This window comes from Gracilinanus agilis, chromosome 6 (assembly GCF_016433145.1).
Source record: "Gracilinanus agilis isolate LMUSP501 chromosome 6, AgileGrace, whole genome shotgun sequence".
In the NCBI taxonomy this organism is placed as follows: Eukaryota; Metazoa; Chordata; class Mammalia; order Didelphimorphia; family Didelphidae; genus Gracilinanus; species Gracilinanus agilis.
In genome coordinates, this window is record NC_058135.1 from 8,473,732 (window position 1) to 8,497,563 (window position 23,832).

Sequence of the window (23,832 nt, forward strand, 5' to 3'; positions counted from 1 at the left end):
CTTCCTTCCTTCCTTCCTTCCTTCCTTCCTTCCTTCCTTCCTTCCTTCCTTCCTTCCTTCCTTCCTTCCTTCCTTCCTTCTTTCCTTCCTTCCTTCCTCTCTCCATCCCTCCCTCCATCCTTCCCTCCCTCCCTCCCTCTCCCCATTAGCTAACTTTCGATCTCTACACTATTGCTATATTCTTTTATAATAAAGCTTGTTCCCTCAACTAACTGTCAGCCTGAGCTGTCAGTTCCTTGGAGAAGATGCTATTTGGCTGTGCCCACATCAGTTTCAGACTCTGGAATTCTGTCTCCAGGCTCTGTGTCTTTCTGGAGTTGAGGTTGTCTGTCTCTTCTCCCTGAAACAGACTGGAAAGTGCCAAATGTGAAGTCAGATGATTTCATTTTAAATACTGGGTTGGTCTGTATGGCATTGGGCAAGGCATTTATTCTTTCTAGGCCTCAGTTTCCCTACCTATAAAATGAAGAGGTTGATATTCTCCTCCTCCTCTTCTTCCACATAGCTGACTTTTAAAAAATAGATCTTTGAGATTGGCAAAGCACTTGATGAATATTCTCATTTGATCCTCACAATAACCCTGGGAGGGAAATGTTATTATTCTTCCTATTTTACAGATGAGGAAACTGAGGCATACAGGTTAAGTGACCAAACCAATAAATCTCTGAAGCCAAGTTGGATTGAGGTCTTCTTGACTCCAGGTCCAAAATTCACTACTGTGCTGTCTAGTTTCTCTCTAGATGGTCTCTGAGGACCCTTCTAATTATGAGTCTATGATCCCATGAATGACAGGGTATATTTCTATAAGAACAGACATAACTTGCCCACCTAACATTTCATACCTTTATGTAGAATACAGTCCCCATAAGCTTTACAGCAAACTCTTTGGACTGAAAACATGTATTTATTGATATTTTTTCTAATTGCTCCCCTTCTTGGTTCTTTATTACAATGAAAAGGAGTCAATCAAAAACCACTGTACAAAACAACAATGTCTTCTAACATATATAGTATTCTCTAGTCCCAACCACCTCTCTACCAGGAGGAGAGAAGTATGTTTCAAAATGATAGTCATGGTGGGCAGCTGGGTGGCTCAGTGGATGGAGAGTCAGGCCTAGAGATGGGAGGTCCTAGGTTCAAATCTGGACTCAGATACTTCCTAGCTGTGTGACCCTGAGCAAGTCACTTAACCCACATTGGCTAGCCCTTACCACTCTTCTGCCTTGGAACCAATACATAGTAGTAATTCTAAGACGGAAGGTAAGTTAAAAAAACCAAACCAAACCAAAATGGTAGCCTATGTTCGCCATTACTTTGAAGGAGGAAGGGAACAAGCATTTATGAAGTGCCTACTATGTGCTAGGCATTATGCTTTGCACTTATTGTGCCATTTAGTCTTTGAATCTATAGTCTGGTGTGTCTTAGTGTTGATTTCATTTATGTGACTATGACAACTGTGCATTATTCCTTGGGCTTTGCTTTCTCTACTCTTGTATCAGTTTTTACAAATCTTCCCAAGTTTCTCTGAATCCTTTGTTTTTGTAGTTATAAGACATTATGCTAATTTCTTTAACTTTATACTAATATTTCTTTATATTCATATATTAAAATTTGTCCAGCCATTTCCCACTCGAGGAGCATTTATTTTATTTCCAGCTTTTGGCTATCTACAAAAGTGTCCTTATGAATATTTTGAATATCCCTCCCCTTTTTGTTGCCTTTGATTCTCAACAGAAAAATGAAAGGGTTGGACTCAATGACTTCTAAGATGCCCTCTAGTTCTAAATCTATGATCCCATTGAATTCTTACAAAGAGAGTTTGATTGGCTGTGTTGAAGTTTAATATCAAGTTAATTGTAAAAATATCATCCGATTGGCTTACCTTATTCATTTGTGAATATCAGTTATTGCTACAAAGTGTTTATTATCTGTATGGTAATTTATTTATTTGGATGGTATTATATGCATGGTAATTATATGTATGGTAATTAATTTATGACTACTAGTAGTAATAATAATACAAACTAGCATTTGTATAGCTCTTTAAGATTTGTAGAGAAATTTACAATTATGATCTCATTTTACCCTCATAATAACCTTGGGAAGTAGTTGCTATTATCATTCCCATTTTGCAAATGAGGAAGCTGAGGCATTGAGAGGTTCTGTGACTTGCCTCTGATTTGAACTCAGCTCCTCTTGATCCCAGGATAGAATATCCTCGAATAGAATGGAAGTACCTTGGTTAGTGCCAAGCATGGAACCTTGCACAAAATAAGTGCTTTTGATTATGCTGAATCAAAATGGGACATAGAATCTTATGGCTGGGTACAAACAATGGACATATTGGTCTATTAAAGTTGACTGTCTAATTAAAGCTTAATCTCTAAGTACTTCATTTTGTGTCCTGCCCACAAAATCAGGAAATCTTGTTGGAGACAATTGTGTCAAAGGAAATGAGGTGGTGTAGCTGGGAAGGAAAGGAAGGCTTGGTTTCGGGAGACTTGGGGTCCAATGCTGGGGTGGCTTCAAATTGAATGCATGACCTTGACCAAGACCCCTCCCTTCTAGTATCAGTTTCTCATCTGTAAAATGAAAGGTTGAAATAAGGACCTGGTCAACCCCATTTCTACAAGTGGGCAGAACATTGGCTAGAGAACTGGAATTAGGAAGACGTGGTCTCAGGTATTAGCCATGTGACCCTGAAAAAAATAATTTTACCTCCTCCTTCTTCAGTTTCTTCAACTTAAAAAATAGGGATCATAAAAGCCCCTACTTCCCAGAGCTGTAAAGATCAAATGAGAAAGTATTTTTAAAGCACTTGACACATAAGTGCTTAATAAATGTTTGTTCTCTTCCCTGAGGACTCCCAAGGAGTCCATTTACATAGCTCTGAAGTATTTGGCTTGGTGTGTTCTAAGGTATGACCAGTCGCTGTTATTTTCTTTTGTTGGCCTGGATTGGTTTACTCGTTATCTTCCATTTTTTCCCCATAGGGAGCTGGGACAAATGAAAAAGTGTTGACTGAAATTCTGGCATCCAGAACCCCTGAAGAATTAGTGAGCATCAAACAAGCTTATGAAGAAGGTAAATGTCCAAATCAGTTTCTCCTGGTGATCACTGTTGTCTCTTCCTTCCCTGAAGATAAAATGGCACAGGGCATTGGCTAGACCAAGCTAAGGGATTTCATTTTCTGTCTTCCAAAGTGATGGGCGCGCTTATCAAAGGCACATCTAGGGGCAATAGCTAATTCATTAGAAGACAAAAGTCAGGATCCCAAAGTACCCCCAGAGTCTAGAGCTCTGAGAGACTAATATGAAGGAATCCAGTAGGGACAAATGGAAAGTCTTAGACCTGAGTTCCAAAAAATCAACACAAACTTTATGATTCATAAGTACAAGATGAAAGAAGGATTTGTAGTACAATAAAAGATAAGTCTGTAGGAGAAGAGGAAAGGGAATAAATAATCATTAAGTAGCTACTCTGTGCCAGGCATTGTGTCAAAGCATGTTACAGATTTTATCTCATTTGATCTTCACAACCCTGGGAGGTAGGTGTTATCATTACCCACATTTTAAAGTTAAGGGAACTGAAGCAGACAGCAAATAAATGACTTGCCCAGGGTCACACAGATATGTATTTGAGGCTGGATTGAAACTCCAATTTTCCTGTCTCCTGGCTCACTGTGATAGTCACGGTCCTCCCTAGCTGCATGATGTACCAGCTTAAAAAAAAGCTAACATTAAGAACCATCAAATTGAAGTGTAGGGTGGTGATAGCCCTTTTGTACTCTGCCTCAGTTAGACTACTTTGTGTTTAGTCCTGGGTTGTCCTTGTTAGAGAGGACATTGATTAGCTAGAATGACCAGAGAAGGCTTAGATACCCATACAGATGGTCAGGATCCCAAAGTTAGGGTCTTCCAGATCCTGCTTTTTTAGGATGGGTTGAAGGTACCAAGTTTTTCAGCCTGGAGAAGACTTGGGAAGACCAGATAGCTGACTTCAAGCACTTGAAGAGCTATTATCTACTGCAAGAGGCATTAGGCTTTATCTTTGTCCCCAGAGGGCAAAACTACCAGTTGGGCACTGCATACATGTGGCCTCCCTTTCTGCCCTCATTCAATGCTTTACAAACCTCATCAGTCAATTGAAATTTCTCCCTCCAAAGTACCCAATGATATTTTTGATTTTTTTTCTCACTTAACAAACATTTTTTTATCTCCCTCCCACCACACCCTTCCTCTGTACTGAGAAGGAAAGAAAAGCAAAATCCTTAAGAACAAATATGCCTCGACAAGCAAGATGAATTCTTTCATTGACTGTGTCCAGAAATCGGTGTCTTTTTCTGTACATTTTGTACATCTTTACTCATTCAGGAGATGACTGGAATTCTTCAGCTTCTGTCCTCTGGAATCATGATGGGTTATCGTGTTTATTAGAGCTCTTAATGCTTTCAAACTGGTTAAAATGCTCTCTTCATTATTACCAGATCCAAGAGCCTTTTCTCAATCTCATCCTTCTTGATTTCTCTGCTGCCAATGCTGTGGATCACTCTCTCTTGCTTGGTTCTCCTTCTACCTATTTTATTGCTCCTCAGTCTTTCTTTCTGGATCCTCATCCATTTCCTGTGGGTATCCCCCAAAGTTCTGCCTTGGGTCTTCCCCTCTTTCTTCACCCATGCCTTGGGTTCAATAATCACCTCTAAGCAGATGACCCCCATACACACATACACACATATGTATTCCTAGATATATATATATATATATATACTTGTGTGTATTGAAAAAAGAAAAAAAAACTGCCCAGTACCTTGGGGAAAGGGTAACAGTAAAGAACTGAAACACAAGGGGAATGGGGGAAACAGGTTGGGAATGAATGAGTAACACCAGATGTACAGGGAGAGTAGACACAATGTATCTTAGCTGGGGTAAACAAACATTTTTTTTGACTGACATTCACTAAAGCCAGGGAAACAATTATAACTGTGGGTTCTTGATGGCTGGGAAGAGAATAACAAGGAAGCTTATAAAAGTCAAGTTTAATGGTTTGCTAAGGATGGGATAGGAGGGAGAGGATTTCTAGCTTCTCAGGTCTGTTACCAACTGCCACAGAATTTTGGCTCTGAGTGGCTGTCCCCACACTAAATAACAGCCAGCCAGCATTGGCTGAGCTAGAATGAGACAGGGGATATTGGGAATCTCACACAACATGTCCACGATGACCTCCAGATGTAATTTTCGACCCAGGAACTCTTCTGTCACAGCAAGTAATCCAAATAGGACTAGGGAGTAAAAGAGCCTTCCTGCTTGTTGTCCACCCACAGCAGAAATGCACTTACTTAGCCTAGCACTTGCTTGGAGCCAAATCTCTTCTTTGTGAGATCCCAAGATCTGTTCACAGGCTTAGAGGCTTGGTTGCTCAGTTGCTACTTCTACACACTCCCAGGCAAACTCCTTCTCTTTCTGCCAACTGCAGCCAAGTCCTGTCTGTACACAAACCCCTCCAAAACATTCTAAGTTAAAATGTTCTCACTCTCAGCCAGGCTTCAGCTTCTTCAGCTTGGACTGTCTGCTTACTTATCCTAAATCTATCTCTAACATGTAAATTACCTATAACAGTATGCAAGTAGATACATATTCATATCCATATTTCTCTACATCTATCTACCTACCTATTTATCTATCTAGCCCTAGTCTTTCTCTTGAGCTCCAGTTCCACAATACCAGCTGCTTACTGGACATCTTATGCTTCTCTGACTTGACATGCCTCAAATAGAACTCAGTTTCTCTTCCCCATGATCCTCCTCTCTTCCAAATTGTCCTTTTTCTGTCCAGGATGCAACTATTTTCCTAATATTTCAACTTTACAACCTCAAAGCCAACCTGGTTTCATCACTCTCTAGTTTTTGTTCATTAATCTTAGTTCCACCCTGTGGAGTCCAAGTAATCATGAGTAAAGTACAGGAATTGGAGTCAGAAAGGTCTGAATTTAGATCTTTCCTCAGTCACTTTCTAGTGAGGTGAGTCTGGGCAAATCACTTAATTTCTCTGAGCTTCTGTTTCCTTAAGTGGAAAATGTGGTGTTTGGTTTGATGACCTCCGTGGTTGTATCTCTGATCCTAAGTCTAATCCATCCTCCAGGTGTTGTTCAGTCATTTCATCATGTCCAACTCTTTATGATCCCATTTTGGAATTTTCTTGGCAGATATACTGGAGTGGTTTACCGTTTCCTTCTCTGGCTCATTTTATACACAAGAAAACTAAGGCTAACATGGTTAAGTGATTTGCCAAGGATCACAGCTAGCTGGAGGTGGGATTTGAACTCAGGTCTTCCTGACTCCAGGCCCATCTCTCTAGCCACTACATTACCCTAGTGCTAGCTGCCCTTCTTTCTCTTGATAGCTCTTTAAATATTTGAAGACAATTATATCTTCCCCAAATTTTCTCTTCCCCAGTCTTAACGCCCCCAGTTTCTTCAACCAGACAGTATCTGGAATGCTTTGTAGTCCCTTCACCATCTTGGTTTCCTCCAGAGTAGAGACATTCCAGCTTTATTTAAGGCCATGTGGACTTATTATCTTGCAGAGTATGGCTCCAGTCTGGAGGATGATGTCATTGGAGACACTTCTGGATACTACCAGAGGATGTTGGTGGTTCTTTTGCAGGTAACGTTTTAGCAAGGGTAGAAGGGGATGATTAGGAGCTCTGGGAAATAGCTACACTGACCTGAATCTAGCAAGTAAAATATTTCTAATACATGGCTCTCTGAAGATTTTCCTCATTTTCTCTGGGGTTGTCACCGGTTTAGCCAGTGGCTGTGGCCATCTTGTGTCAAATCTGTTTTTGTATTGAATGTCTTCCCCGATGCATTATCATGGCGTAAAGGGGTACCCAAGTGTTGGAAAGCCACGTCAGGGAGAAGGTCAAGGCTTGGAAAGTCCTACCATGGTAGAAAGGCTCTGATGGGTCCAGTGACAAACTGTGTCTTTCTGTTCTGGGGACCAGCCTTGCTAAGTGTAGAAACCCTTATTACCCAATAGCTAATCAACAGTTTGGTATGTTTTTAGCCGTGGCACCTCATGAGGACCTTGTATTACGGGATACTAAGAGAGGGACGGTGAAGTGATTGTGAGAAGGACCTATCCCCAGCGATGACATCCTGGACAGCCCTTAGCAGTGGCGGCTATTTGTACCAGGGCGCAATGATAATATCCAAATAGCTGATCCACAAATGCTCACGGCAGACCTCTTTGTCTATAAAGTATCATAGATTTAGAGTCACAAAGGATCTCAGAGGCCATGTTGTCCTCTTCATTTTATGGATGAAGAAACCAAGGCCCAGAAAAGTCTTGAGACTAGCCTGAGGGCACACTCTTAGTAAGTGACTGATGGCCATCTGTGCCAGGGCTTGTGAAGCTAGTGTTACCCTTTCCCCTGATGCTCTTTTTGTCAGGCTGGTTTTATTCAGGGCTGGGTGATGGGGTGTGTGTGTGTGGTAGGGAAGGGAGGTGAGGCCAGATACTGATTTTTTCCTACCAGATTGTCAGTGATGAGTCATGTGGTCAACCAGAAATGATTATCCACATGCAGAGCCCTGTGGGGGTGACATCTAAGTCAGTCCAATAACCTGACACGTCAAGTGTCAGCTTTTTTCATGGCACAAGCCATTATTTCTGAGGCAACTTTAAAGGCCACGTTTTTCCCTCTTAAGTTGGGCTTAGATAAAGTCTGTGCGCTGCCATAACTCCTTAAGTTATTAAGCATTATCTTTGCCTTTCCCTCCCAACATATCTGTATCTTTTTTCCTTTTTGATGAGATATCAGTGAAGGAGGGCTGGTACTCTGATTTACCATTGGGATTTCCTGGATCTATTATAGGCTAACCGAGACTCTGATAATGGGCTCAATGAAGACTTGGTGGAACAGGATGCTAAGGTAGGTGAGGACGGCTACTAACTGTTCTCTCTTGTTTAGGCTTATCTGACTTTACGTGACCCCATGCAAAATGTCTGTGGTTTGCTGTTTCCTTCTCCTATGTGTTCCCATTTTACAGATGAGGAACTGAGGCAAATTGGGGTTTAAATGACTCACTCAGGGTCACATAGCTAGTAAGTGTCTGAAGCTGGATTTCAACTCTGGTCTTCTTGACTTTCCACTGCACCACCTAGCTGGCTACTTGTTTACTGGCAGGCAGACTGAAGCTGAAAGTTTGATAATGAGGGGCCCAAAAGGCTACAAAAATAGTCTTCATAACAAGCCACTTAGAAGTTAGAGCATAGACCTGTGGCAACAAAACATCTAATTTACTCCATAGGGGAAATTAAATAAGATAGGAGTGGCGTGGAGAGCAGCTTTGAGGATTTATCCACATGGGTGGTTTATCTATTCAGGGAGCAACAGAACAATCAAGGAAGGAAGGAAGGAAGGAAGGAAGGAGTCTGCTGTGTCTGGAGTGGGGTCCCTGACCCCCTCTAGCTCCTTGAATTCCCAATAAAGCATAGCTCCCATGTGCCACCTCTTGTTGTTGGGTTGTTTTATTGTGTCTGACTCTTCGTGACTCAATAAAGACATGGAGAGGTTGGCCATTTCTTTCTCCAGCTCTTTTTAATAGATGAGGAAACTGAGACCAACAGGGTTAAGTGACTTGCTCAGGGTCACCCAGCTAGTAAGTGTCTCAGGCTAGATTTGAATTCAGGAAGATGAATCCTTCTGACTCCAGGTCTGGTGCTCTGCATACTCTGGCACCCCCTGGCTGCCTTGTGCCACCTTCTACATGAGGTCTTTTCTGATAGCTCCTCCCTTTCTCCATCAGGATATTCCCCTTCCCTCAAATACCTTAATTTGTATTATGCTTTCATTTGTATATACTTTATGCTTATTTATCTGGTTATAGGCTGTATTTTCCTAGTAGAATGGAAGCTCATTGAGGGCAGACACTCCTCTGCTTTATCTTTGTATCTCCAGTGCCTAGAACATTGGAGACATTTCATAAGTGTCACGTGAATCCAGGATCCCTTCTGGCTCCCATCCCAAGATGCTGTGGTCTTTTTTAACATCTTAAGGAAAAAAAGAGACTACAAATTCACATTTCTAAATCTTTTCCTGGGCTCTGTGAGAGTTAAAAAAGGTTTTGATAATTATATTTCGATATAATTCTTATCCTTTACAATCCCATTTTATTTTATGGACTTAAAACACTATTCCGAGAAACCACAGGTTTCTGCAGGCTGTAGAAGTGGTCCAGTTAAGAAGCACCACTCTGATCTCAGAGGACTTGGTTGTTTTATTTGTTAAACCCTTACCTTCTGTCTTAGAATCACTTCCAAGTGTATTGGTTCCAAGGCAAAAGAGCTGTAAGAGCTAGGCAATGGGGGTTAAGGTTTCACACAGCTAGGAAGTGTCTAAGATCAGATTTGAACCCAGGACCTCCCATCCCTGGGCCTGGCTCTCAATCCACTGAATCACCCGGCTGCCCTTAGGACTTGGCTGTTGAGACCTCCAACTTGCTAGGTTGGCTGAGAGCTGGTTGGCTCCCCATCTCCATTTCTAAGGTACCTCGCTAGCTCCCACCTTCTCACTCTTTGCTCAAGCTCTGGCTAGGTCTCAAAAATAACTGCCAAAGAAGGAGGTCATGGGTGTGCCCTTGGGAGGTGATCAAGACACGTGCCCCTGATGGAGCCCAGGTTGGGTTTTCCAGTGTAGTTAGAGATAAAAATAGCCCTGCAACGGGAGACTCCTGGGTATAGAACGTTGGATTTTTAGTCCGTCTTCATTGCTTTGAATTTATAAGTTGGATACTTGTCGAGTGTCCCTTAGAGAAACGATGAAACTTCTGAGCCCCCCAAACTCCCTGACCTCCTGTCCCAACCTTGCCTGGGCTGTCACGTTGTATTGAACCAATGCCATGCTTTTGGATGCCTTCAATGGGCTATTCAGACACTCGAAGGGAACTTCATCCTATGAAGTGTTTGCTTTGAGAGCTGAATGGTTGGTGGCCTGAAACAAGGAATACATTGATTTAGGTGGTGCCAACAAGGCAGCTGGAATGTTCTCAATAATAGTAGTCCCAGGATTCTTTCAGGGAACATATGCCTCAGAGGAATAAAAGGTTCTTTCATGAGTCAGAAGAAAAAAAATTTCCCCCACCTGCCAAAGAGTGGCATTTTACTAATTTGGCAACTTGACCCACTAGGATCAGGAGGTGAGGGACCTGCCTCCTTGTTTTACAGATAAGGAAACTGAGATCCAAAGTCCTCTAGAGACCATCTAATTTATCTCTCGTTTTTTTTTTTTTTTTTTAAAGTCTCGGCAAGCCTTGCCAAGTCTAGAATTTGGTTCCTTGCTGGCCTCGTTTGAGGATTGATCAATTCTGTTTCTGCCCCAAGACTGTTTGCCCCTCCTTAGGTGATGTGGTGGCCCCTACCCCCTGAGGCTTGATGCCAGACTTTGTGTGGGCACCTGATCAGCTTCATTCACTGCATCTCAGAACTCTTGAGCTGAAGAAATTCACCAGGACCACCATGTCCAGCCATGTTTCTCATTGTACAGAAGGGGAAACTGAGGCTCAGGGAGGAGAAGTGACTTTGCTGAAGTCACACAGGCAGAAAGGATCAGAGGTAGGAAATGAACCTAGATCTACTGTGTCTGGAGCCAGACAACTTCGCCCGGTGCCAGTGTGAATATTTGGTGGAGGACTGGGCAGAAAGCCAGGCACAGGCTATTCTAGACAGGTGGTTTGATGAGATTTTAAAGACTCCAGGTTTGGTTGTTGTTGCTAAACAGTAGAATTGTCAGGTCCAGCTGGTTTGGGGAATGGGAGGCTGGCCGGCTGGCTGACTGTCGACGGGGGGGGGGGGCGGGGGGGAATTGTAGATAAGCAGGCAGTATCTGAGATCTGGGTACCTGGGAGAAACCGAGGTCCTGGCCCTGGGTGGTAGAAGAAGAGGGCCTTGCTTATCTCCCCAGCTCCAGGGGGCAGCCACTCTGGCCTAGGCTGGGGCTGTGGAGGAAGAAAGAGTGTCTGGAGCCAGAACCACCCTGGGGAGGAATGCCTGAACTGAGCCTCCAGGAGGGAAGAGACATTCCTAGAATTCCTGGACCCAGCAGGAGCTGGAGCCAAGCAAGAACAAGAGGCAGAGTGCAGGGTGGAGGAGCAAATGTGAAACTCGTTCTCCCCAGGAGAACCTGGGCCTGGGGCACGAGCCAAGGAGAGGGATTTGGGGAATGCACCCAGGATTGAGTCTGGTCTGGGGAAACTCAGCCCTGGGCTTGCTGGCCCCAAGATCCACAGTATTATAACCCAACAGCTGCTCTGCAGTGTCCTTTCATTCACATTGAGGTAATCCTCTCAAAGATCCTCCTACTTTCCTCCAGTTATTTGTGTTCACTAGAAAAGTAGTACAATACAAAGAAAAGAGCACTGGCTTTGGAGTCAGAGGACTTGAGTTCAAATTTTGACTCTAACTCTAATGGTGTGATCAGAAACAAATCATCCCCCCCAGCCTCAGTTTCCTCAACTGTAAAATGAAGAAGTTGGACTAGGTGATGGCCTCCTAGCTCTAAAACTATGAAATGATTATGTTTGTGACCTTGGGCAAGTCTGTGAGACTTAGTTTCCTCCTTTGTAAAATGAAGTGGCTAGACTAGATGGCTTGGGAAATCCCTTTAAACTCTTAAGAGCTGGATGCTCATATGCCATATCTCAGTAAAATATAAGCTTTTGGAGGCAGGAACTAATTTTTTTTTGGTTATTATATATCCCTTGCTCCCAGTACAATTGAAGGTTCTTACTGAATGCTTACTGAATTAAACTAAATGAATGGCGATTGGGCAGATGATTGTCTTAAATGTAATTTTTAAAAGATAATGAAAAAATGAAGAGAAAAATGAGAAAATAGCCATTTTATTAAAGTGGGGTCTAGTCCATTAATACATAATACAGAAACATGGGTTATCTTGATAGGAATCTACAGAAATAGGGGTCATTTTTATAAGAATCTACATTTTTGATAAGAATAATATCGCTTGACCTCTGGCTCTAGCACGGTACACTTGGCTAACTTTTTTTTTTTTTTTAATTTTAAACCCTTAACTTCTGTGTATTGACTTATAGGTGGAAGATTGGTAAGGGTAGGCAATGGGGGTCAAGTGACTTGCCCAGCGTCACATAGCTGGGAAGCATCTGAGGCCGGATTTGAACCCAGGACCTCCTGTCTCTAGGCCTGGCTCTCAATCCACTGAACTACCCAGCTGCCCCCTTGCACTTGGCTAACTTTTCGGTAACGGCTGCTTGAACCGAACTCATAAAATTATCCACGTGGAGCCCCCTATGTGAGCCTTGACAAGTGGATGGAGATCCAGCCTCTCCTTGAATACTTCCCGTGATGGGAACTTCCTCCTCTATCAAAGAGGCCCTTTCCTTGTCTGGACAGCCATCATATTCAGGAAGTTTATTTTTGTCCCGAAACTAAATAATCAAATGTAGAGTTGGAAAAACCTCAGGTGTTCTCTAGCCCATTCCCTCCCTTCAAAGGCTCTTGGTGATAGAGAACTCACTTTCTCCCATGATGCATCCCATTTGGTTTTAGGGTAGCATTAAGGGGATATACAGGGCATGGGGGCGTTTTTATAGTTGGTCCAGCAGCCCGTTTAAGATTTCTAGTATCTGGCCTTTGTTTTCTGCAATTACGTCCACTGGGAGAGATGGCAGTGAGAAGCAATTGCTGCAAGATCCATCGGCCCCTTGCCTTTAGTGTTCTTTTTACTCTGTTTACCAGGATTCTGGCCATTCAAGAGGAAATCTGAATAGAGGAAGGAAGAATGGAAATAAGCACCAACTTGTGCCAGGCACTGTGCTAAGTGCTTTCTCATTTGATCTTACAGCAATCCGAGGAGGCAGATGCTATTATGACTTCCATTTTAAAATTGAGGAAACTGAGGCAGACAAAGGATAAAGTGGTTTGCCCAGGGCCACCTTGCTAGTCAGTGTCTGAGGTTGGATTTGAACTCAGATCTTCCTGACTCTAAGCCTAGCACTCTGTCCATTGTGCGCCTCACTGCCTCTAAACTGAGGCAACGTGATGGAGTGAATGGATGGGGGCCTTGGCCAGGGTTCGGACCTCAGTCCTGCTACTTGATACTGAGCGACGTGGACAAGTTACTTAGTAGTAATGATGGTTATTTTGGCACCGTGCTAAGCTCTCACTGGCTGAGCAAGTGATAATGAGGGCTGTTTATCTGCCTGGATGGGTGGTGGGTCTGCATCCATGTGAATGTTTGACTGCTTTTGTGGAAAGAAGGACAGAGGAAAGAAGTTCCTGCTAAATTGTGAAATATTTGAATACTATTGTTTAGTTTTTCAGTCGGGTCTGACTCTTTGTGACCCCACTTGGGGTTTTCTTGGCAAAGATATTGGAGTAGTTTAACCCTTTCCTTCTCCAGCTCATTCATCAGACAGATGAGGAAACTGAGGCAAACAGCATTGTCTTATCCAGGATCACCTAGCTTGTAAGTGTCTGAGGCCAGATTGAACTCAGGTCTTCCTGACGCCAGACCTAGCACTGTAGGTACTTGAAAAAACGTTCTGTGCCCTTATTGTAAAGTGCTGGCTTGGGTGAGCGGGATGGAGATTGGAGGAATGAGCTGAGTCCTCGGAGACACTCACTGTCCTGCTGGAAAAGCCTCAGTGCTTCCCTGTGACAGCTAGCATCAAACGGAAACCATTTCCATGTTTAAAAAAAATCACAAGCCTCTGGAGCCCTCTCCGTGGTCTCTATCCTTTATGAATCCTTCTCTCCCTGTGCCTTTTACCTCTTCAACCGAACCATCTTCTCTAACTCTGGTTTGGGCCGTTTTAAACGATCTAATTATCGGAATTAATTATATAGTTATTTTTAGCATTGATTATTTAAAGGATCTAATTATCCATATGAACTTCTACTTATCATCGATTTGGAGCATTTTTGCCCATGGCTATTGATAGCTTAGATTTCTTCCTTAGAAAACTGCCCATTTGGGGAGCAGCTGGGTGGCTCAGTAGATCGAAAGCCAGGTCTAGAAGCGAGAGGTCCTGGCTTCCAATCTGACCTCAGAAGCTTCCTAGCTGTGTGACCCTGGATAAATCACTTAGGCTCATTGCCTAACTCTTACTGCTCTTTGCCTCGGAACCAATACAGAGGATTGATTCTAAGAAGGAAGGTGAGGTTTAAAAGAGCAAACAAACACTGGCTGTATCTTTTGGTTATGAAGCATATTTATTTCCAAGACAAAACCTGCTTTGGCAAGTAACAGAGGGCGACTGAATGATGAGAGATGAATGACTACAAATATAAATTTTGGCCTTAAAAACAACCATGTTCTAAAAGAACCTCAAATAGGGGAGGCCTAAATGACGGGCTTTTGTTTGTTGCAATTGTCCCAGGACCTCTTCCAAGCTGGGGAACTGAAATGGGGGACAGATGAAGAGAAGTTCATCACCATTCTGGGAACACGCAGCGTGGTTCATTTAAGAAGGGGTAAGTCCAGAGAAGTCCAGAATGAGGCCTCAAGGCTTTTCACTGTTTTCAGAGATCACTGTGTTTGCTAATGTGACCTAAGAGAAAATGTTCTTTTTAGATTTTCTAATCATTCCTTTTCCTTATACCTTTCATTTAAGTACTTTTTTTTAAACCCTTACTTTCCATCTTAGACTCAATACTGTGTATTGGCTCCAAGGCAGAAGAATGGTAAGGGTAGGCATTGGGAGTCAAGTGACTTGCCCAGGGTCACACAGCTGGGAAGTGTCTGAGGTCATATTTGAACCCAAGACCCCCTGTCTCTGGGCCTGGATCTCAATCCACTGAACCACCCAGCTGCCCCCTTAAGTACTTTTATGATGGAAATACATGGGGTGGGAAGAGTGGTGAATAGAAGGGAGGGGGAGCAGTGGGCAAAGTCCTGGCCTTGGAATCAGATGGTCATATGCCCACCAAGATTTGTGGAATCTTATAGTCAGAGATTTATAGCCAGAAATGACTTGAGAGCCCATCCAGTCCAATCCCACTCATTTCATAGATTAGGAAACTGAGTCCTATAAATGGGAAGCAACTTGCCCCAGGCTACCCAGGTTGTAAGTAGCCCAACTGGAATTTGAATCCAGTACCGTGGATTCCAGATTCATCCCTTTTCCTCATGCTATCATTCTTCTTCTTTAGGTTCAGTTGCCAAACTTGACATTTATTACCTGTGAAATGTAAGGAAAATTACTTAACCTCTCTTTTAGTATCAGTTGTTCCTCTATAAAATGGGCATAAGAATACCAGTGGGTAGGTATCCCCATTTGACAGGTGTGAAGATCGTCACCCAGAGAATCATATGACTCTCATCATGCTAACAAGTGGTACGGTATAGTGCAGTGATGAGCAAACTATTCCCCGAGGGCCAGATCCAGGCCCTGCCTTAAACAATTCCCTAATCACTACATCTGGATGTGGGGACGTAGTGATTAGGGAATTGCTTAAGGCAGTGATGGCCAAACTACAGCCTGGATCTGGCCCTCGGGGAATAGTTTGCCCCATACTGGTAGAGTTGATGGAATGTTGGACTCAGAATTGAGAAAATCTGGGTTCAAATCCTGCCTTGGGTACTTGGCTATGTGATTCTGGGTAATTCACTTGACCTTTTTGTATTTCGGTTCTCTCATTTGTAAAATTAGGGCAATGGACTCGATAACCTCTAAGTTCTCTTTTAGATGTAAATCTTTGGTGCTTTGAACTTATATGTCTCTGTGCCTCTGTTTCCTCATTTGTAAAATGAGGAGATTGGTAGCCTTTGGGGCCCCTTTCTGAACTCTATAGCTATGATTCTGTGAGGCGTCAGAGTGGGTTTGAGTGGAAAATGTTAGGATTATTCACAAGTAAGGTATTGAATGAGATATTTAACCTTATTAAATGCTTTTTGGCCAGCATATGGCCTGACAAAGATTAGATGCTTTGGTTTGAGAGTCCACAGATCCACCCATCCATCTACCTATCTATCCATCTAATCTAATCTAATCTCTCTCTGCTGATAGAATGGGAACATTTTTTTAGAGCTTTATGGTTCAGGTTAATGACTTGAAATTTGGTTTGTATCAATCGAGGCATTTCTGAGAGTCTCTCTTTTCAAGATTTCTTTTGAAACTGTTGCTGTGAGAGTCAGTAAATGGTATTTTGGATTATATTGTGCCTCTAACTGTCTTTTAGGGAAAATACCCTTGGGAAATCAGGGGGAATCCGGGAACTGCCTAGAAGCAACACTTCTGGTGGGGAATCTGACAACTTCCCATCTCACTCTTTTGAGATAATAAATGGAAATCGCTTTGCAAACCTTAAAGTACTATCTAAATGCCAACCCCCGTATCCTCCAATCGCCAGCATCATTATTTTGCCTTCTGCCTTACTGATATCTCCTATGGGGCTTCTGGACCATTATGCAGCCCAGAGGAACCACTGATTCTAGACCTGCTATCAGTGGCTTAGGAAGTTGCCAGGTCCCACGTGTGTTGCCAGCGCCTGGTGCTGCCCTGGGTCTGGGCTATCTGCCTGCCCTTTTTCACTAGCTGGAACCCCTTCTCTTGTTTATATAGCCGTTCATTTCAGCTTAGTGGACTGGTTGAGTGAATGGAACTGTCAGGGAAGAGGGATATTTACCTGCTTAAAGCCACACTTTCATTGTTTTTCAGTGTTTGACAAATACATGACGATATCAGGATTTCAGATCGAAGAAACCATTGACCGGGAAACATCGGGTCACCTGGAACAGCTGCTTCTTGCTATTGGTAGGTAATCTTATAATGTGCAATATTTCTGGTGGTTGATATGTAGTATTATTTCAATCAACAAACTTTATTAGACTTTGTTACTATGTGCCAGGCATTGGCAACAAGGGTATCATGGGGGAAAAATACCTAGATATTTTGATCTGAGGAATGAATAGCTTTGAGTAACATGATCAGGAATTTAGTTTACTCTTGAGCTCTCAGATCAAGATTTTGCTCAGGAGTTAGAGGCCATCTTGCTATGTTGGTACCTTTTTTTTTTTGGGGGGGGGGACCTTCTGGAAATCTCTCTTCTTCCCTCATTTAGGGACCTTTTTGCATACCTCATAACCAGAGGTGTGCTAGGAAATGTTTAATAACTGACTATTTAAAACATGCACGGTACACTTTTAGGTTAATAATTTGCCTCCTTAACTTTTTTCCAGTTAATTTCCTAGATCTAGATTAGTGATTCCCAAAGTGGGCGCTACTGCCCCCTGGTGGGTGCTGCAGTGATCCAGGGAGCGGTGATGGCCACAGGTGCATTTATCTTTCCTATTAATTGCTATTAAAATAAAAAAAATTAATTTCCAGGGCGCTAAGTAATATTTTTTCTGGAAAGGGGGCGGTAGGCCAAAAACGTTTGGGAACCACTGCTCTAGATAGTCGACAAAACACATCTTCATTTGTGGCCTCTGCCAATCTCTTAGATGTAAATGCTCACACTGAAAAAATTAGAAATTGACTTTAAAAAACCTGTTACCTTCTGTCTTAGAATCAATAGCAAGTATCAGTTCTAAGGCAAAAGAGCAATAAGGCTAGGCAATTTGGTTAAGTGACTTTCCCAAAGTCACACAGCTAGGAAATGTCTAAGGAAACATTTGAATCCAGAACCCAGCTCCAAATATATGAGCAGTCATGTGATCATACCCTTCAAGGCTCATTTCAATCATTCATCCTATAGGAGCTCTTTCTTGATTACCCTCTCGTGCTCATTCTACTATGTAAAATCACAGAATTCCAGGCTGCCTTCCTTGTTAAAGGATGACATGATGCATGGAACAAGGGGCAGCTAGATAGTGCAGTGGATAGAGCACCCAGCTGGGATTCGAATGAATGGAACCAGGCTCAATAATACCTGACTTGCCTTATTTATTTTGTCAGTAAAATCTATCCGAAGCGTACCTGCCTACCTTGCTGAGACGCTCTACTATGCCATGAAGGTATGTGAATTCTCTAAGATTTACTTTTTCTAATTACAGTGTCTTTCTCCATTTCTCTTTTGACTGATTAGCTAAAAATTATCTTATTAGAATAAAGAATTATTCTGCTTGAGTAGACATAGTTTGGGGGCAATGTGGTATAGTGGAAAGAATATGGGATTCGAATTGGAATCCTGGCTTTCCCCCTTCCTTGTCTCTGTGATTTTTCTCCTCTGTGAAATGACAGAGTTGGACTTTAGAATTTTGTAAGGTTTTTTCAGTCTTAAACGTATCTCTTATGACTTCTGTGCTTCAGTTTCCTCTGGTGAAATAAGGATACTGGGCTAGATGATCTCTAAGGGAACTTTCCAATTTTAAATTCCATTATTTTAGGATTTCTCTGTATTTCAAATCTATAGAAAAATTACTGTTCTTTAAGTTGTCAAATTTATTTTTGATGTGTTTGGATTTAATTTTTTTTGTCAAAAAATGTGCTTACATGCTAATCTCAATTTCTTCATCATCTGGATTTACGAAATGAGGTTCTTTCCTAAGGCTGAAAAACATTTTTAAACTGCTTAGTTAATAAGGTGACAATAATAATATTTGTAGAATTTTAGCACTAGAAAAGAACTTAAAAGTCAGAGTCCAACTGTTTTTCTTTTGGGAAATGAAACCAGTGACTAAAGATGGGGAGTGACTTGCTTTGGGTACCTAATTAAATTAACTAATTAATTTTAAAATGTTTTATTCCTCCCCAATTACATGTAAAAACCATTTTTTAAACATTTATTTAAAATTCTTTTTGAGTTCTAAATTCTCTCGCTCTTTCCCTCCCACTCACCCCACTCCGTGAAATAGTAAGCAATCTGACATCGGTTGATGGTAGAACTTCTAAGTGAGAGAGCTTGGGTAGAAAAGCCAGGCCTGACCTGAAACCCACAACTGTTTCTTATGTATGATGCCTGCACTGGGGACACCTTGACTCCATAAATCTCAAAGCAATGTAGATTAGCAATATGGAAGCAAAGTAGATATCAGGGTGTTCAGTGAGTGATCATAGGGTAGAGGACTAATTTTGGGGGATAGTTTAAAAAAATGTTGCTCCTTGATTCTGAGAAGATACTACCAACTTAATTCTCTGTAGTCCTTTCTTTTCTTCTCACTTCCCATTTTCCTCATGGATCCTTAGAAGGCAACCCTAGGTCCCTAGTACTTTGTGGATGAGAATTTCCTTCAAATAACAGTCCATGAGTTCTTACTGGTGTGGCATAAGGTAGTGATGGTGAACTTTTTAAACACTTCTTGCTATGCTGCGGACCCCCCCCCTCCGGTTATGCCTGACCCCCCCACTGAGTGTCACAGGTGCCCCCCCCATCCTTACCCTACACAGAGGAGGGAAAAAGCAGAGGAGCAGATAAAGTGAGGAATATCCTCAGCGAGTATAGAGAGGAGGAGGGGAGTGGCCTGAGCACTCTGCTCCCCTCCAGCTCTGCTGCCTATGAGCTGCCCACCTACACCCTATGCACTCCCATTGGGCTGCTGGGTAAAGGGGTGATGGATGTAAAAAAATGTCATTAGACCTTTCTAGTAATGAACTCTGGAGGCGGGGAGTGGTGTGTGTGCTCACAGAGAGTGCTCTGTGTGCCATCTTTGGCACCCATGGCAGAGGTTTGCTGTCACTGGCATAGGAGATAGGGCACTGGATTTGGAATGCCTGAGTTCAAATCCTGCTCTGGACATGTAATAGTGGTATGACTATAGGCAAGTTACTTAGCCTCACTCTCTTTGTTTCCTCATTTGTAAAGTGAGGGTATTAGATTTGATGGCCTCTAAAGTTAGCTAGAGGACAGACAGTCCTCTGTTTATTTAATTAATTATTGAACATTTAATTAAATAAAATAAATAAGAAATATCTTCTCAATTCCCTAAAAGTAAAACCAAGAGCTCAAGCTCTCATAAGTACTTATACCCTCAGTAGGAAAAATGAAAATGTGTTGGGACCATCTGTGGGGCCATACACATCAGGGCAGCACATGTGGTCAAGGCATCTTTACTGAGAAATAAACACACAGGGAACATGTGTGACCTAATTATGTGTATGGAAAGGCAACTCCTACCTCTGATCTTCCAAAACTATTGGTATCACTCCACTGTCTATTGTGCCTTTCCCCACTGGATACCTATTTTTTGATGCTTTCCATCTGGCACTACTTCTTCATGACAGGTGCTTTTCAGTCATTGGGGTGTCATTGAGCATTCCCAGAGTATGCTATGGTTAGGAAGCCTCTCTCCTGCAGAGGAGAGCTGGATCTCTACTCCTAGCAGCTGTGAACTGAATATCCCTTCAGTCAGGCTGTCCCAGAAGGCAGCAGACGACTAGCTTAAAATCACATTTATCGTTTGCATTATTTTCCCTTCTGATTTACTTATCTCAACTCTCAGTTCACTTATGGTCATGAACACATTTTAATTCTTAGTTCTTATCTCCCTTTTCCTGGCTGTGGCCAGTATTCCCAGTATTCTTCTTCATCAAATGATTTGACTGAGCCTTTTCAAATTCTTCCCATCCTCTTCCTCTGATCTGTTCAGATCACCAGGACTGGGCTGGGTAGAGAAGACTGGAAAAACTGGGGACCTTTGTTCCACTTTCCCTGGATAACATCCTAACCTGATCTCTCTCTATATAGAAATGCTTTGTAATTGAATTGAGTATAGCTTTTTCTATTACATAAAAATATTAACTACAAACTAAAAAATTAGGACCTAGTTTTAGCTATATATATATTTTTTCTTTATGATTTGAATTATGGTCCTGACTTATAAATACTAAGACTTCAAGGATTTTTTTCAACATTTCCCTTCCCTTAGTCCATCTATATCCCTAATACATAAAACTTGTCAGATCTTATGATTTGTGTATAATTAGTGGTTTTTGTTTTTTTGCAGGGCGCTGGCACGGATGACCACACTCTCATAAGAGTCATTGTTTCCAGGAGTGAAAAAGATCTCTTCAACATCCGAAAAGAATTTAGAAAGAACTTTGCAACTTCTCTTTATTCTATGATTAAGGTAACGAAATCTCATGACCTTGGGCAAGTCTTGTCTTCTTTGTGGGCCCTAGTTTCCTGATTTGTAAATGTGAGTGGATTGGAATAGATGACCTTTAAGATTCCTTTTAGCTCAAATGTAAAAATCCTGGGATCTTTTCCTTCAAGTTCAGTTTTTAAAACAATAGTAAAATTCATCACAAACACCCAAAGTTATATTAGTAAGGTTAGATGAAGAGAGTATTCTTTTGCCCTCAGCCTCAGGTCTGTGTAAAGTTTAGAATTCTAGGGTATTTGAACATTTAACTTAAGAAACTGAGAGACTGGGGCAGCTAGGGCTCTGTGGATTGAGAGCAAGCCTAAAGTCTTGGGTTCAAATCTGTCCTCAGACCTATTTCCTAGCTGGGTGACCCTGGGCAAGTCACTTAACCCCCACTGCCTGGCCCTTACTGTTCTTCTGTCCTGGAACCAATACACAGTAGTAGTAAGACAGAAGGTAAGGGTTTAAAAAAGAAAAGAAATTGAGAGATTGATGGATATATTGGGATAGAGCCTTGGACCTGGGGTTAAGAGAGTTATATGTGAATCCCGCCTGCCTCAGTCATAAAGGATGAAGTCAGAAAGTTAAAAATAACTCATTGGGTGAGGAAACATTCCCAAGCTGAGAGTCAGATACATAGAATAACTTGGGGATGAATTAGAAAATGACATTTCTTCCCTTTTTCTGTCTGTGTCCCTCTTCCTGTGACTGCTCTGGCTCGTGGTGTGGTTCTGGGTTGTAGGACGACACATCTGGAGACTACAAGAGAGCCCTCCTCCTGCTCTGTGGCGGAGAAGATGACTAATGTGGCCTTGCCGAGGAAGCTCCTCCCTCTGGGCCTGCCCCCACCCGGTGCCTTCCAGCTAGCCTCTCATGTAGCCTCATTTTTGTATGTTAGCGCTTGCTGTATTGCCTTATTCATACTAGCATGCTAATGATGGCCCCCAAGTGGTAGCATCCCATAGAAGAGATTTCTGTGCTTCCCTCCGATCGCCACACCGAGGTTTCCCTACTTCCTGGGTTGGGAGATCAGGGGCAAAAAACATCCCTAACTCCTCCTTCGGGACTCAGTTTAGAGCCTGGCTCCGGGATTCTACCATCACATTATAGTATGATTAAAAAGGAAATCTGTGTCTAAAAAACAAAAAAGGCTGGACTGGCTTTCAATTTCTTTTTCAAATGAAAAACACTTCATTTATATTCTCTCGATACTCCTGCTACCTTAACATTAGAGACTCCTGTCCAGGTGAGTAATCCAGTTTTTTTCCTTCTGAATGGAATCTGCAGTATGGTTGTGGTTGTATTCCAAAGTACAAGTTAAGAGAAGCACCCCCCCCTCTCAGAGCCCATGGCTGTTGGGCTGCTTGGGGTATCTTAATCTGTCAAGTTAATGGTGGTATGTTTGGAGAAATGGGTTTCAGGTTCTCTGAGTGGGGAGTTCAGAGGACAACGATGTAGGGGACAAAGAATGAAACTTGGTCTGGGTTCAAGTCCCACGTCAGACATTTACCTGCTCGGTGACCCTGGCCAAATATTTTGCTTAATCTCTATGCCTCAGTTTCCTCATTCATAAAAATAGGAAGGGGGAAGATTGGAAAATGGTCCCTAAGGTCCTTTCCAGGTCTTAAACTCTTTGATTCTTAGATACCTGAAAAGTTCTTTTTGGTAGTGAGAACCTTGAGACCCTGGATGGAGGCATGTAGTCACTGGGTTTATTTGGCCTTGGCAGGCGTTCTCTCATGGGACTGGTGTTCCTGATGAGAAAGTTTTCCCATCTCTAAGAGCATGCAGCGACTAATGCCTTCACCCCTGAATTGGAAGGACCTTCAGAGGTTATCTAGTCCAACTGGCTAATTGTACTCAGAACCGAGGCCCAGAGATAGTAAGGGGCTTGCCCAAGTCACAGAGGCACTAAGGAATATTCTGGGAGAGAACCTCAGATCTCTTACTCTGCAATCAGTAGCTCACTACCTTCTCCTTCTCTCTTTTCTTCTAGTTCATTTCCCACCCTTTAGTCAGTCTTCCCTACCCTATTTCCATTTGTCTTTGAGGGCAAAGGGCAGAGGATCTTCTCCATAAAGGAGCAAGATTTTTGCCAGTTAAGAAGCAGCATAGAGCAATGGGAAAAAAAAACAAAAAACCTCTGGACTTGGGTCCAGGCAAAACTTGAGTTCAAATCCCACCATTCACACCTACCAGTTGTGTGACCTTGGAGAAGTCACTTCTTTGAAACTCAAGTTTCCTTCTCTGTAGAAAAGGGGTAATGGTGCCTATCTGATGTTATAGGGGACTTTGGAAGGATGTAAAATGGGGATTAGGTAGGATGTAATAGGGAGGTGCAGGATATAATATGAGGCTGAAGGGGTAATAACTGGTAGGATCAGGGAATAAGACAAGGCAAGGGACCCAAGGCTGGAGGTAATCAAGTGAATAGACTAGGTAGTAGGGAAGTTAAGGCAATATAGTGGATGAGGAAGGTTCAATGATGAAGGATGGCAGTTGAGGTGGTAGGAGAAATAAGGGAATGTCTGAGGTCAGGGAGTATAACACTGAGGTAACAAGGATTGCCAGGGAGAGGGTGAACTAATCTAAACAGGCAAACAGCAGCAGGGAATACAGACTGGGACTTAGGCTAAAGACAAAACACTGAAGGGAAATAGACTGATCCCTTCAAGTAAAAGACACTATACAGCCAAGTTAGAGTCAGCCAAGACAGATTAAAATTGACTACAGGCTTTAGTTAGTATCACAGGAACGGACTTGTTTTGAA

The 23,832-nt window shown here is 42.4% G+C and overlaps 1 protein-coding gene across 1 annotated transcript in view; it reads left to right on the forward strand.

Annotated features, from left to right (window-relative positions):
- The window catches only part of ANXA5 (annexin A5), a 54,620-nt gene extending 32,409 nt beyond the window's left edge, over window positions 1-22,211 (forward strand). Inside the window, exons 6-13 of the mRNA XM_044680255.1 lie at window positions 2,994-3,084; window positions 6,582-6,661; window positions 7,875-7,931; window positions 14,416-14,509; window positions 16,696-16,791; window positions 17,935-17,993; window positions 20,922-21,044; window positions 21,805-22,211. Of these exons, the coding sequence (XP_044536190.1) occupies window positions 2,994-3,084; window positions 6,582-6,661; window positions 7,875-7,931; window positions 14,416-14,509; window positions 16,696-16,791; window positions 17,935-17,993; window positions 20,922-21,044; window positions 21,805-21,867 (663 nt within the window). The 3' untranslated portion in view covers window positions 21,868-22,211. The remainder of the gene's footprint in view (window positions 1-2,993; window positions 3,085-6,581; window positions 6,662-7,874; window positions 7,932-14,415; window positions 14,510-16,695; window positions 16,792-17,934; window positions 17,994-20,921; window positions 21,045-21,804) is intronic.
- The last annotated feature ends 1,621 nt before the right edge of the window (window positions 22,212-23,832 follow it).